The sequence below is a fragment of the Perna viridis genome, chromosome 15 (genome assembly GCF_037379345.1).
Source record: "Perna viridis isolate PV_CMFRI_1.1 ecotype Kerala chromosome 15, ASM3737934v1, whole genome shotgun sequence".
Classification (NCBI taxonomy): Eukaryota; Metazoa; Mollusca; class Bivalvia; order Mytilida; family Mytilidae; genus Perna; species Perna viridis.
Window position 1 is genome coordinate 966,742 of NC_142459.1, and position 15,074 is coordinate 981,815.

The window sequence follows — 15,074 nt, forward strand, 5'->3', positions numbered from 1 at the left end:
AAATAAGTTCCAAAACATGTAACGTAGTTGTTAATTTTTGGGGGTATTTGGCCCCAAGGTTGTATATATAACATTAAAGTTTATTGATATCCTTCTCGCTATAAAAATATTTACTGAATTGAATTACAGACTTTTTGACGTTTTTAACAGGTCTAGTTTAGAAGGCAACACTGGTGAAAGATAGCGGAGGGTGTTCATAATTAAATAAAAACTTCTTTTCTACACGAAGGAGATACATGATGCAAAAATACATGTACTATTTAAGTATCTAATTTGGGTGCATACAGCGTTTACGTATGTACAAAAACACTCAATGAACTTTGAACTGTCTGACTGTGCAATAGACCTGAAAAAATTGTCCTTCATTGTCTTGCACATGCAACACAATTATCATGTTTTTAATGTATGACTTCGTTGCGTACTGAAATTTCCCAGTTTGATCATTTAAAGCTAGCTTTCCACATTTTATTTCACTATTCTTGTATTCAGAAATAGAATTTATCACTATGATTTAGAGGTCATTAGTCTTTTCATCACAATAGAAACATATAAAAACCATGTCTATCCTGTATAGATATACGTTCAGAACCAAAACGACTTTGAAAAAACAATAATATGAACCTATAATTCATCTACAACGATGCAAATCATAGTAAAAAAGGGCTAGATTCATATGCTAGTTTTTAAACATAGCCATAACTTTTCATTGTTATTTATGTCGTAAAATAATAATAAAAAAAAAATAACCGCATTTGCGACTTATTTGTCTGCTCTCGACCACTTTAGACAATCGTATCAACCGTATTAAAAGCTACACATTCCAGGCTCGGGTGCTTTAAAAGCTACACATTCCAGGCTTAGGTGCTTTAAAAGCTACACATTCCAGGCTTGGGTGCTTGAATAACTTTATGTTTATCAATAAATTATTACAAACTATTACAAACTTGGAATTGATCAGGTTTCTATGAGTTGTTTTTAAAAGGAAAATACAAACAACAACAAAATTAATGAAAAGTTCAGATGAAAGATTTTTTTTACTTTGAACTATATTCGATTCATTTGTTAATGAGAATACCTTTAACGAGGGATGGTGTAAGGCTTGAATGAAAAACAATCACCACATTTCCTAAGGATTCATTATTTTACTCCGAGTGTCAATTTTCGTGAACTTGTTTATCAACTGCATTATCGATTAGCACCGCTTTGAAAGCAACGGGTTTACCCGGGTGGTCACTTCGCGGACGGCGATTTATGGTATCCGTCGGGTTTAAACAAAAAATGATACAAGTCGCGGTAATACGATGTGATCTAGACCATATAAATCAAGTACAATGGTTTACGGAATGCAAGTTTTTTTTTCAAAGGGACGTAACCCACCAACACACACCACAGTCATTCCCAAATAATGGGTACAATTAGATTGTAGAAACTGATAAAAATAAATGTCAACTGAACAGAGGGACAAATGGTATACCATTTTGTATCTATATCTGGTCTGTCAATTTCCAAAATTTCACTCGCACCATCAAAGCAGTTTTCAAGTTATAGAATTTTTAAGATGTTAAGGTAGATGTGAACGTTACGGAAGTTAGTGTTTTATAAAGTCAGCCTTAATAATTAAAGAAGAGGAACACATGATGTTTATCAAGGCTCATGTGAAAAGGCTTACATATACCACCATAACAAAATAATTAATGGTATTATTCTGCAATGTATAGAAAGAAATAAACAAATAAAATGTCTGAATCAAGAGAGTTTTTTTTATAATTAATTCATATTACAAGTTTGCAGTACTAGAGAAGTAATGAATTTTAACATATAAAAAGGTCTTATTGTATATTATTATAGTTTCATATTACAGCTTTCCAAAATGATCTAATAAATATGTTTTGAATTACTATTGCGCATGTTTCATGTGGCATATCCACATGCCCAACTTTGTTACGGAGGTTAAGAAAAAAACAGTATGCAAATGTTGATACAAAGTAACATTCAAATATTTATTGCGTACATTTTACAACAACTCACAGACAAGATACAAACTAGACAACTGTTTTTTTATATCAAATTATATGTATTTTTAAATTAAAAGGACCTTTTATGCAATAATCTCCGTAACGATTCATGAACATTCACGAGATTGTTTTATCTTAACTTAATATCGTTAATTTGATATTTCTTGTAACCAACAGTGATATTTTACTGGCCATATTAGACAAATTTATATAACTTGCAATGACATTAAGACGAAATATATTATTTTCAATTATATTTTCGTGTTACGGAGGTTATTTTTTCTCATTTAATTCACATATATTACCAAAACATCACAATAACATGTTTGGAATGACAAGTACATCAAAGTTTTTTAGGCATGTGTTTTAGCGAGGATCTCGATTTTCTTCAAGTCATCTAATGGGATGGTATAAGTTTTTATCCTTTTCCCCGATGGTTTAGGAGGAGACACAATAACACATAAAATGTGCTCCAATTTTATCCAGATTATGTCATCTTCCTTTGGCCATTTGAAGCTCTCCCCATATCGACCAGCCTGTGTCATAAACTTCACATTGACTTCTTCATCATTTTGATCTAAATCTATAACTTGTCCTATGTACCATTTTCGTTGGTACATTGCTGCAACCCAAGTTTCTTTCGAAAGTTTATCTAGCGCAACAGTCTCCTGCTGGTGTCTGTTTATTTCTACTCCTTCTAGATTTCTTCCTTCTCCTGTTTCTCCCTCTTGATCTGAACTTGCCAGAGCTTCTACAATGCCCTCGTTACCACTGTCCTTTACAAGTCGATGAAGCGTGTACCCTACACATGTTGATGTAGAAATATCAGCAATACATTCCTTACAATAGCATGACGTATTTCTTGTATATACTTCGGTTATTCCATTTCCTATGACATAGTGAATTTTGAATGTTCCTTTGACAGCAACAGGTGTAATTCTTTCCGACAAAATCTTCTCTGAGTTATCATAATCCTCCTGGTTGTAAGATATGTATTTCACTCTACTCCCAGATTCCCGAGCTCCAGTAGCCCATATCATAAAATCGTCTGCAGACTGAATCGACCTCTTGCCTTGCTTGACGGCATTATCCGCAGCTCTCTTGACACTTGCGCCAAGCCCGTCACATGGCCCCTTGCCATGACCACTTTCAAGGTAGCTCCATCGAGCTGACATTCCAAATTCCTGATCGTGCATTGCAATAAACTGGAATATTGTTTTATTCCTATACTGACTTGTCGGGGAATCGCTTAGGTAATGTATTCTTTTGAGGTTTGGATTGTCTTCTTTCATGATAGCTATCATTTTTTTAAGGATTGTGTAGACTGCTGTAGCATTGTGTGACAGAACATCTGAAGCAGCAACATAGCTCTGTATTTTGTTGTCCGTACCAGTAGGATAATAAACTACCATAGTATGCAGAGATATCATGGCAGCATTCCAGTAAGCTGATTGTACCTCTTCAACTGAGACACAGCCAAAGTTTTCCGCAAAATCCATCCATATTAAAACTTCATTCTCTGGAAGGTTTTCGCGAAGGGTTTTGAGCTGACTGTATTGGGTATGAACTCTATCAACGTGATCCCTGAATTCTGTCAGATCTTTATCAAATTTGACGCAGAAGTCTGCTTTTGTTACTGTTTCTTCTATTTCTTTAAACCTCATTTTCGTTCCATCTGGAACTCTCTTCCACTGAGTGAACTTGATTGTAGTAGATTCCAGCGAGTTTATCTGTTCTAAGATCTCCTCATTGATGGTGAACTCCTTGATGAGCATATCAGGATTTTTGGAGCACCTCAAGCCTACATTGTTTAGACCCTTTATTTTCAAAGCCAGGTTCTGATGTTTAGAGCACAGACAGGTTTTTCTGTTGGCAAAATCTACGAGAATTATATGCGGTGGTCTTAACTTATAAAAGACCGTTCTCGACATCTGAATTTCTGGGTTTTCGAGCTTGAACTTTTCGTACAGGTTCATTACATAATCTGACAAAACATGCTTCTGCTTAGTTTCTTTATTTGTCGTTTTAGTGTCTTTTTTCCCTGGTAGTGTAGTGCTGTTATCTTCTCTCTCTAAGAATTCAATTACCACGCCCTTCACCTGTTCGGACATAGCTTTGCCTTTCCTCTCTTTTGACAAATCATTAACTTTCTTTCTGTTTACCCCAAGTGATCTACTCAAGGCAGATGCACACCGATATCTTGACATCAACCCGGACCAGACTGATTTAACCCCTTTCTTCTTTTTCTGCTGTACTGATGACCTAATGCTATGAAGTACTGTGTTAGAAAGTAAGAGTTGTTTTCTAACTTGTGCTGCCCTTTTCCTATCTAGCTGCAAGGAGTTTACTTCTGTTCTTGTTTTGCTTCTAGGGGTCATTTCATTGATAGGTATTCTTTCGTTATTGATAGAACTATCCAAACTTGAAATGTCTGCGTCCTCTGCATCTGTAGATGTCAACGTCATCGAGGGTTTCTTCTTGTTCAAACGCTCAATTCTTTTCTGTAACCTTTTATTCTTTCTTTCCAGTTCTGAATTCTTTCCTAACAGTTCATTATTTTTCCTGTACGCTGTTCTCAACGACCTCCGATATGTTTTTCTCACTTGTTTTCCCTTGTTTATGTTGTTGATTGGCAATTTGACTATCATTGTTAATGAGGAGGAAGGTCTTGCAACTTCGATCGTATCATTTTTGACTCTTTTTACTTTCTTGTAATGTCGCTTTGACTTCTTACATAGCTCTTCTCGTCTTTTCTTTAATGCAGCGGGGGAAAGTAAATTCGATGGAATATATGTTTCTCTTTTCCTTTGAGCTTCTTTCTTGAGATATGTAACTGGGTTTTTTGCTTTTTGTTTCTCCCTATAACGTCTCTGTCTCTCTGCATTACTCAGTGGCATTGTCTGAAAATAAAAATAGAACGAAATGAACAGGCTTGTTTTCATACACGCACATGCGCAACTAATCTGGGGGACATGCATAATACTCATACACTCGCGTGCCCGCACCTACATAGATATTATAATGTATTTATACTCCACTATGAAGCATAGGCGTCAATCGATAATCATATATTTTTTTTCTATCCTCCGTAACGAAATTAAAAACCTCCATAACGGCAAATTCGAGCACTTACCAACATCGAACGTATATATCACAGTTAGTATTTCAATGTAATGACTATCAAGACAATGGAACAAAAAATATTCTTCGATTATCGTAACCATAGGAGAATTAAGTCTTGCCTGGAACAAATGATTAATTTTTTTTTAATTTCTATCCTCCGTAACGTATATCAAAAGTGTTGTTAATGAAAGGCATCAATATTTGATACTCATAGGTGGTAATTGATTGACTAAAACGGGATCTGTAACAATGTAAACAAATTTTTAATTGTTATTTTCGTGTATGCATGTTAAATTTTTTTTATTATTAGCATAACCTCCGTAACATTCATGAAGTCTCGAAAATCTGGATAATATTGGCTATACACCGCTATTGAAGTTGTGAAAGTCGTCGTATTTTAGCAAAGTTGTGTTGTAGAGTCTTATATATGAGAAAATGGCTGAGAAAACGTTTATTGTACGTTTTAATGTTTCTTGCATCATGGGGAATAAATGAGCAAACTTACCTTTCAAAAATCGATAAAAATATTCTTTATATCTTTCTTTTGTCGTGCTGTATTATTTTCAACAAAAGCTGTCTGCTACAAAAATGACTTCCGGCGGTGTCAACAGCCGTTGATACCGATAAAAAGGTCCGGTAACAACTGCGTAACGGAGGTTATTAAAACGGAGGTTAGGTTTATTATTATTAATTTGGATATATGCAACAATTTTCTTGATTTGCTTTCATAAAACTGATTCTTGAGAAGAATTATGTGTATTTTAAAGAAACTTTGAATCATATGAGTTGTCCCTGAAAATATGTTACAAAATTATGCGTAACGTAGGTTAGGTTCTTATATGCGACAATGGGAAAATACAGAACAAAAAGTATTTTTTTCAATTTTCATAACCTTGTAACAAAAGTTAGAGGTAGCATTTAAAAAATTAATATATCAACACTTCTTAAAGTCATATGAATCAGGTTTTCTTGTCATATGAATATTTCCTGCCCGTACCTCAACATTCGTTATGGTAGGTTATACGTTTATCGGCGACATTGATTTAGTTTCTTGGTCAAAGTGTATTCAACATCATGCGATGAAGAAAGTAATATATAATTAAAATATAATATGGTGTAAAATAAAAATGGAAAGTTTATATGAATTGGATGAAAAGAAGGATGTTAATTTCACACCTACATTTGGACTTTTTCTAAGCGACATTCGTATTTGGAGTGATTTCCGGATAATGGATGTTAAAATCACACAAAATTATTTACGATTTACATCACCACGAAATATAATTTTATGTTAGTATATATTCCAACTTCTAAGAACAAAAAAGAAACTTCTCCGAAACAAATTTTAAGCTGGTAATTTATGGAATATTGCCGGCGACACTGTAATTATGTAATTGTACCCATTATTTGGGAATGACTGACCAATCTGGTTGACGGTCTCTTGGGGAAGGAAGTAATAGTAAACATTTTTCTTTGAAACCTTTTATACTATTGAAAAGTCATCCTGTTTGTAATATAGTTTGGCCAATAATTAGTCTATTTCCATAGATCTCTAAGTGTAGGTCAAGATATGATTATGAAGATGACTTCACAGTGTCGGTAGTAGTCCAGATAATCATGACGTTCGCTGAGGTCACCAAGAAAAACAAAAATTAGCCTCACAAGACGGCATAATTATTTAGAATATGTCTGTAATATCCTTCAATCCTTCATCACATGTCAAGTTCTTTTGGATAGATATGCTGATGTGTATAAAATCCCCTAAACTACGATTTAAATGAAAACGATATATGGCGTGTGCCTTCCACTGCCTTGGTCTTTCAGGGATTATTTCAAACCTTTCACTGCCTTGGTATATCAAGGGACTTTTTCCAACCGTCCACTGCCTTGGTCTTTCAAGGGATTATTTCTAATCATTTACGAATTGGTTAAAACTGACTTCAAAATTTAATCGAATTGTCATTATACCCCAATATAATCAGCCATAAAAAAATGGTAAAAGAGCACTCATAAATGTGTTTGACTGTTTTCTATATGTTAAGGAGTAATCATGGGAACCAAGATTCTACAGGTGCAGTCTTTCTAAATTAAAATCAGACAGGTGATTCGTGCATGCCAAAACCCCACCGAATTCAGTTTTACTTCTTGTTCAAAAACATTTTCTGATCTTTTCGTTTGGTTGTTGCGCTTTTGAGATAAAATATATATAGATTGTAAATAGAATTGACACTTTGCAAGAGTTATCGTTCCTGATGTGGTTTGATTTGGTTGATTTTAGTGTGAGATGAATGTATGTTTTTTTTTTCAAAAGTGCAGATTTGAATGAGGAAATTATTATTATAATGTGAAATATAGCATGTGTAGATTGCAAAACCACTGTAACGTGTAACTTATCATAGAGAGTCAGATTGAAACTTGCGTTGTACTGCTTATCGTTGTACTGTCTATCGTTGTACTGCTTATCGTTGTACTGTCTATCGTTGTACTGACTATCGCTGTACTGCATATCGTTGTACTGCTTATCGTTGTACTGTCTATCGTTGTACTGACTATCGTTGTACTGTCTGTCGGCAAAGATGTGTAACATTGTCACTTGAAACTCGATATGCATTTGTATCACGACAATATCCTGAAATAGAAAATGTAAGATAAAAAATATCGAGCACTGAGAATATGATAATTATAAGGTTGCCGATTTTTTTTTCAAAAATAAAAGCTTGCAAATATATATGCCGTGTATGATAAATTTGGGTATACGCCTGTTTACGTGGATATGTCTACACTCACTAAATTACGTGGTTATTATTAACGTAGATCGAAGATCAGAATAGATATAGCAGTCGCCAGAGCCTTTAGATTTGTAAAGCCTGATAGCATCTGTAATTATCTTACCCTACCACAGGAAAGTAGTCCCATCGGCATACCCCATTAAGGTTCAAATGCAGATTAGTTAGGTCCACCAAGTAGTTAAATACATATTTAACTCCTCGGGTCCACGTTGTAAGTTTCAGTTCTCTGTTATTTACGTCAATAAACAAATCCAATAAGCGACTTTTACTGTGAACTAAATTTGCTGATTAATTTTGATATCGAATTAAAAATTAGACCTCTAACCTCTTATCAGTATCTGTTTTTTTTATGCATTTACCCGAAATAAAAAAGTCGTTCATTGTCGATACATTCAAGTTACCTATTTATTTTTAGACGAGTAATGAACCATTTGATGCTTAGCTGCGAGGTTATAAATAGTCATCAGTTATAGAACTGAAATATAATAGCGGAAAGCTGAGTACCAATTGGAAGAGCTGTCTCCAGATATTTCATGCGGACCCTGGCGGGTAAAAAGCGCAGTGGTCCCGATCAAGAAACTTGTATAATAAAGAAGATGGTTTGATGCAATTATTCACTTCTCATTTCTAGCCACTTTTTTTACAAAAGAGTAGCACGACACCGAAACCATTCAGACGTATCACCAACTGTATCGTGTATTTTTATGACGGTTATAACGGTTACCGCCCCGTGACATCGAAGCCCAGAGATGACAAATAGAACTGAAACTTTGCATAGACGGTGGCATAGAAATTTTGATAATGTATTTTAGGACTGGTGTTATTGTTTTATTCAATAATCATTCTCTTTGGCTACTTTCGCAGTGTTGTTGTAATTATAATAAAGCTGTAGGTGCTTCGGGGCCTTAAAATTATATTTTAAGACTTTGTCGTTTATGTCAATGTACATGTCTCTGGTACTAGGTGCCCAGAAACTAAGTCTTTTACAGGGCAAGTTGGTTTCTATGGAATATGGAATAACTTGTAGCACTTGAGCTGTGAAGTTTATCAACTGAAAAATGTAGTTAGTTAAGAGGAGCATGTATCTCAAAATATGCATGGCCGTAGCCAGAGGGGGTGCCATAGGTGCAAGTACAACCTCTTTTTGCTTAATATATTTAAAATTCCTGGAGAAAATCAGCTAAAATTGGAAGTCCATTCAAAGTTTATGGGTACGGCACTGATATGATTTATTCAATCATCGTGGGTTAAGTTTACATGATTTAATGGACAGCTTCGGCCAGAAAAATGGTAGATTGTAGTTCAATTATGCACTATGTTGGAGAGTTTTGTGATCATTCATCCAGGTATTCTATATGTTAACCGATATCGAACCTGAATATTACGCAAACTGTCGCACTGCTACTATGCATTATGAATGTTGGTGTGTGTGCTTTCTTTAAATGTCCTTCGTAATCAGAATGGTGAATTTAAATATAAAACAAAGATTTCAATTTTAATCATATTTATAACGATAAGCTTGTGTTACGATACGTTTGAATTCAATCACCGTACTCTCCTTTAATGCTATATTTTTTGCAATTTGATGATTAGTTGAGGAATACAAATTCAAATAATCGATATAAATTGATTCAGTACATGAGTACATTGATATATGATACTGTATACACGTATTGCAAATATATAATTCAGCATTTTTAACGGCTTTATAATAAAAGCTTTATTGTTACAAGTTAACAAAACTATTCCCCAGTTAGAATTGCTAGGAAATTCAGAAGTGAATTTTATCCGAATACGATTTAATTCGATTCCAATAAACTTTTAGACTTTTCATACTATTAGGAAAGTACATTTTCTCTAATACATACACTAAAATCAATGTATAATACTGCATATAAATACATATTATGTAATCATTACAAGGGAGTTTTAAACGTCCTTGACTATTCTTTCAAGTTTTGCACAGACGATACATATAAAACACACGTCATGTCGTTGATAACTAGACCGGATGGAGTTTTCACAGCGACAATTCTTATTGGGATCTGTGTTTACATTTTAGTAATAGTTGCCCGTTATGTCTGGTGGTTTCATCAATGGAAAACATTCTTCAATAATTTACCTGGATACAGCGTAGAGCAAAAACATTGGTTCAAAGGTCATTTACTATTGGTAAGTGAATAGACAGGCAAAAGACGTTAGGATAATTGTATGCGGATCAGTGTAAATTACACTACTATGTATGAATTTGTATATACATGTATAACCATAGAGTTACGTATAATTGAAATATCTATAACTATGTACGTTATACAAGAAAGTTCAACATAGTTTGTATAGCGAATTACCGACGGAGTGAATAATACAGAATTACTAATATATATAGATATAAGCCCGTCGCGGATTTTTTGGGAGAGCTATGGGGCTTTAGTCCCTCCTTCTGCATCACTTAAAAATGATAATCATCACCATAAAACTAAGCTATATGTATCATATATCTTACTAGGTTTATTATATATTATGTATATTTATCATATTTTTAGAATATAACTTTTTTGCATATGCATTATAAGTGTTTGTTTAAACCAAATATCGTCACCCTATATCACAATTCTAGAACTATATCGCATACTGTATATCATACCCAAGACCTATATCGCATACCCTATTTTCCACCCCAGACCTATGTCGCATACCGTATATGTAATAGGGGTTGTAAATACCAAAATTTCAGGTTCACTATGTTTATACTTTATTAGATGTTTAAAGGTTCAACCCTGTCTATGGAACCAGGTTACCCATGTATACATCTAACTACATACTACTAGTATAATATTAATGTACCATCAAAATCAATCTCAGAAATCCCAAATCCAATATTCACATACTTGTACAATATACCAATATGTCTGACTACTTCAAGGACAAAAACTCAACTCAAAGCAGAAAAAGAAAAATGAGCGGGAAAACTCTAGGACAGAAACGATGAAAAAAATGCTCAGACTTCTAAACCAATCTGAACTCCAAAACCAAACACACCTCCAATAACTCATTTACAATTAAATTGCCACACCTGAATGCTTCCAAAATTACCTGTCCACTACTGCAATATAATTGATCAACAGATCATTACCTGAGGATCAAAGTCAATACACAAACACAGTAAAAGGTATTAACCTGCACTAAGAATAATGAAATATTATTCTTAAATTTATTTTACATATTTCACCCCTCAAAAAAAATTTTGCATCGTTCTGCACGACAATTATTTACGCTTAGGCCCCCCCCCTGACCTGAATTACTTGCTTTGCCCTTGTTGAAAGGTTAAAATGAGAAATTTTTGCCAGCTCCCCAGCTGACCAAGGTCTGGACCCGCCGCTGTAAAGAGTAAAAAACTAAAATCTCGTCACGAGACTTTGGTTTTACGAGAATACGTCCTAATCTATCATTCAAATGCATGGAGATTTGTCATTTTCAGAGCGTTGAATTCAGTATTGATTAGATAAAAAAACATAATGTTCGTGTAAAAATACCTATAGAAATGATAAATATCTATTTCTACATTAAAAAAGTGTTAAGAAAAATCCTTAAACTGGAGATTTTGCTATGTAATACAGCGCACGGAAGTTAACAATAAAATTCAGACCGATCTTAGGATTTCCTTTCAGGAAAGTGAGACTAGAACGATACTTACAGACGCTAAAGCATTGTTCGGAAAGATATACACATGTTTTAAGGCATAATCTTTAAACGACAGCGTAAGAATAAAATATTCAGAGTACAATAGTCTTAGTTATCATCCGTAATTACAGCACCTGAAAAATCTGCTGAGTAAAAAGTAAATCAATCTATTGAAACACACAGAGCTATATTGAATTAAAACTAGTAAACCAACATACTATTTCTATGTTGACCGAATTCCTATTTACGCAATATTGTCTTTTTTAAATATATTTTTTTTATATTATCATTATTATAATTTATTTGTGTTTTCATTACATTGTTTATTACATGTACATGTATTTGTGCATTTTTGTCTTTAGGACCGTCTATGGACAGCGTTCCATTAATGCTTTATATTTTATCATTTTTTCCGTAAAATTCAGAGCTAAGCGAATATTTGTATTGAAGTTTCAAATGTTTTGTTTGAAACATTTCATACGGAATTTTGATATAGATGAAAAATATATGTTGAAACAAATATTTTGCCGAACTCGGTAAGAACTGATTGCACAAGACACTATCATTTATAGAATTCGAGGATTACAACTTGATTCAAAGTGGAGCGTTGCTAGTTTTGTGGGGTCACATAATTATTTCATTTTATTTTATTTTTTGGCGGGTCAGAAAATGTATTTTAAACCACATCGAGGCAAAATTATTTATTTTAGCAGACCAGAATTTTTATTTTCTGATATCTCAATCCCTCAGAATCAAATGATCGTTCCTTAGTATTTACGTATACTCGAGTTGGCATTCTAATCAATAATATATATCCAGGGCCGTAGCTAGGTTCTTATTATAATGATGCAAAAACAGTTTGCCGAGATCAGGCCTGGGGCCTCTCAAGACCCCCTAGAAACTCTGGGGGGAATGACGCAAAATCCTGGGTTCTGGGCATTTCTGGGACCCCATCTGACCTCCGAATCTTCACGATCTTTCAACAAAAAATGTGGGTAAAACTTGGTACATGTAAGAGGTGTTACGGATAAATATACCAAAAACTCATTCGGAATTTGGCCCCGTGCAGGTCCGGTTGTTAAAAGAATAGGCCTGCAGCAGCGCTAAGCTTGTCGTAAAAGGCGACTAAATAGTGTGCCTCAGGTGGTGGAATGGGGTACCCCTGGCGTGTTACATGCTGGGGTTGTCAGTCTATAATACGGAAAACCTGACCGCAAACCATAGTGGTGCACTGTGTTGAGAAAGATGCCACGTTCCTCGCACGTTAAAGAACCCTACTGTGGTATTCTCCCGGAGTAGGAACCATATGGCTCCGCCACAGGAGGCTAAATTGCCCGACCCTACCCACCTCTCCCTATTTCCAGTGGCAATCAAAATTTGTCGACCCCATTGTCCTTGTGTCCCATCCCTTTTTCATTTCATCATCATTTCATGTTCATTTTATCATCAATTTCATGTTCATCGTCTGAATATAGCTGAAATATTGCTGCTCGGACGTTAAACCCTAACAAACAAACAAACACTCGGAATTTGGCACTACATGTAGTTGTGTTGACGAATTCAATGACGGTATGTTAAAAATAGCAGAAATGTAATGACAAGATTTTCCCTTTGAATATTCATGTTTCTGTGCATATTAAGCATAGCTTAACCACACCGACGTTTCCCCCGTCAAAGTAGCACGCTCCCAAGTTTTAAGCCTACGCAAGACCAAAAGATATAACAGGAAGAAAGACATAGGTACCAGCATCCAGCAAACTAGTTCTACCGCATGTGTTTGTGCCTGCTCATAGTCAGGAATTATATAAGTTGAAAGATACGATGGGCATGACTTTTTGTAGGTTTAAAATGGTGTGGCACTGGCATGTCAGTTAATTGTTAGTAGTCCTTACTTATAATCAGATTCTTTTTTCCCTTGTAACAAGGGACTCGACCTTTTTTAGCTGGTTTTTAGGTAAGCTTGATTGTGTAATATTTTTCCACAGTGGCCAGATTTTAAAGGGGTGTGTGATGACGCCAAAGTACTTTAACTCCGCCCGTCCCAAGTAAAGAAATCTGGCCTCTGTGTGTCTTGTTTGGTTACTTGAGTACATTGGGGCAACTTTTTCGCCGAAACTGAATGTAAAATGACGTGTTTTGAGGCCAGCTGCAGCTTGCCCTGTGGTGTTAGGGTTCCTTCGTCGTTCGTTGTAGACCAACGTGTGACCTTGAGCTGACATTTTCATTCCGATATCACCATACCCATTCTTGTTATACTTAATATGGAATGCCAACGAGGTCAAAATTCTTAATCCGTAAATTGTTAAATTGTAACTTCTTGATTTGTTAATTGTCAATTTGTAACTTGTAAGTGTGTAACTTTCCATTTTGTACTATGAAAATCTGTATTTTAACTTTGAAATACAACTTTTCTAACTTTGAAATTCTTCAATTGCATCTTCTCACTTCGTAATGCGTTTTTCGAGATTTCTAATTAACAGCCATTTCCTGTAACCACTTAACATGGTGTACCACGCATGGTGACCGATTTCTGTTATATTTGCAGGACTAGCCTATTACCACCAGAAAATGAAAAATAACTTGTAATTTCATCTTTTTGACTATCGGTTGCCATTGTTACAAGGTCCTAAATATTGGCATTTCCTAGCCTAAAATACTGGAAACAGTCTTTAAACTTATCATAAATTAAAATGTGGAACTTGAAAAGAGAAGAAGAAAATATATATATTTACGATATCTATATCCGGTACGCCGTATTATTCTAAAAAAAGGGACAACTGTGTACCTATATTATCTCGCCCTTTTCTGTTGTCATTCCTTTTTTCAATACAAATATATAGTTCTTGGTAGAGATTCCTCATACTTTGTAAGAAATAATTCCAAATCATCTTCCAAATATACAGAGGAAGATGTTTACAAAATGCTGGAATTTTTAATCGACAACATATTTGTCCAGTGTGGTGGACGTGTTTTTCAACAAACAGTCGGCATTCCAACGGGAACAAATTGTGCTCCTTTACTAGCTGACCTATTCCTTCACTCTTATGAGGCTGACTTTATAGCTGATCTGATCAGAAAGAAAGAATATTGTTTGGCTAGATCCTTCAATCTCAGTTTCCGCTATATAGATGACGTGTTATCTTTAAACAATCCTAATTTCGGGGATTTGATACATCACATCTACCCAAAAGAACTTGAGATAAAAGATACTACAGACACTGTGAAGTCAGCCTCATATCTTGACCTACACTTAGAAATCGATGGTAAAGGAAAACTATTGACCAAACTTTACGACAAACGTGATGATTGTTCATTCAGAATTGTCAACTTTCCTTTCATTTGTGGCAACATCCCTTCGGCTCCTGCGTATGGAGTGTTCATATCACAACTCATACGTTATGCCAGAGCTTGCCGGGACAACGCAGACTTTTTGTATCGCGCTAGAACTCTAACAAATAGGCTTCTG

General features: G+C 34.9%; 1 protein-coding gene across 1 annotated transcript; it reads right to left on the bottom strand.

The window, feature by feature from the left end:
• Positions 1 to 1,385: 1,385 nt before the first annotated feature.
• On the bottom strand, positions 1,386 to 6,542 carry LOC148596469 (uncharacterized). The gene is made up of 2 exons (XM_088563447.1): positions 5,644 to 6,542; positions 1,386 to 4,915 (listed from the first exon to the last, which is right to left on the bottom strand). Exon 2 carries the CDS (start codon positions 4,910 to 4,912, stop codon positions 2,369 to 2,371), a length of 2,544 nt encoding a protein of 847 aa, XP_088419573.1. The 5' UTR covers positions 4,913 to 4,915; positions 5,644 to 6,542; the 3' UTR covers positions 1,386 to 2,368.
• Between the last annotated feature and the right edge of the window lie 8,532 nt (positions 6,543 to 15,074).

Excerpts from the sequence above, each read along its gene's own strand:
- LOC148596469 (XM_088563447.1), bottom strand. The coding sequence starts at position 4,912 with ATGCCACTGAGTAATGCAGAGAGACAGAGACGTTATAGGGAGAAACAA.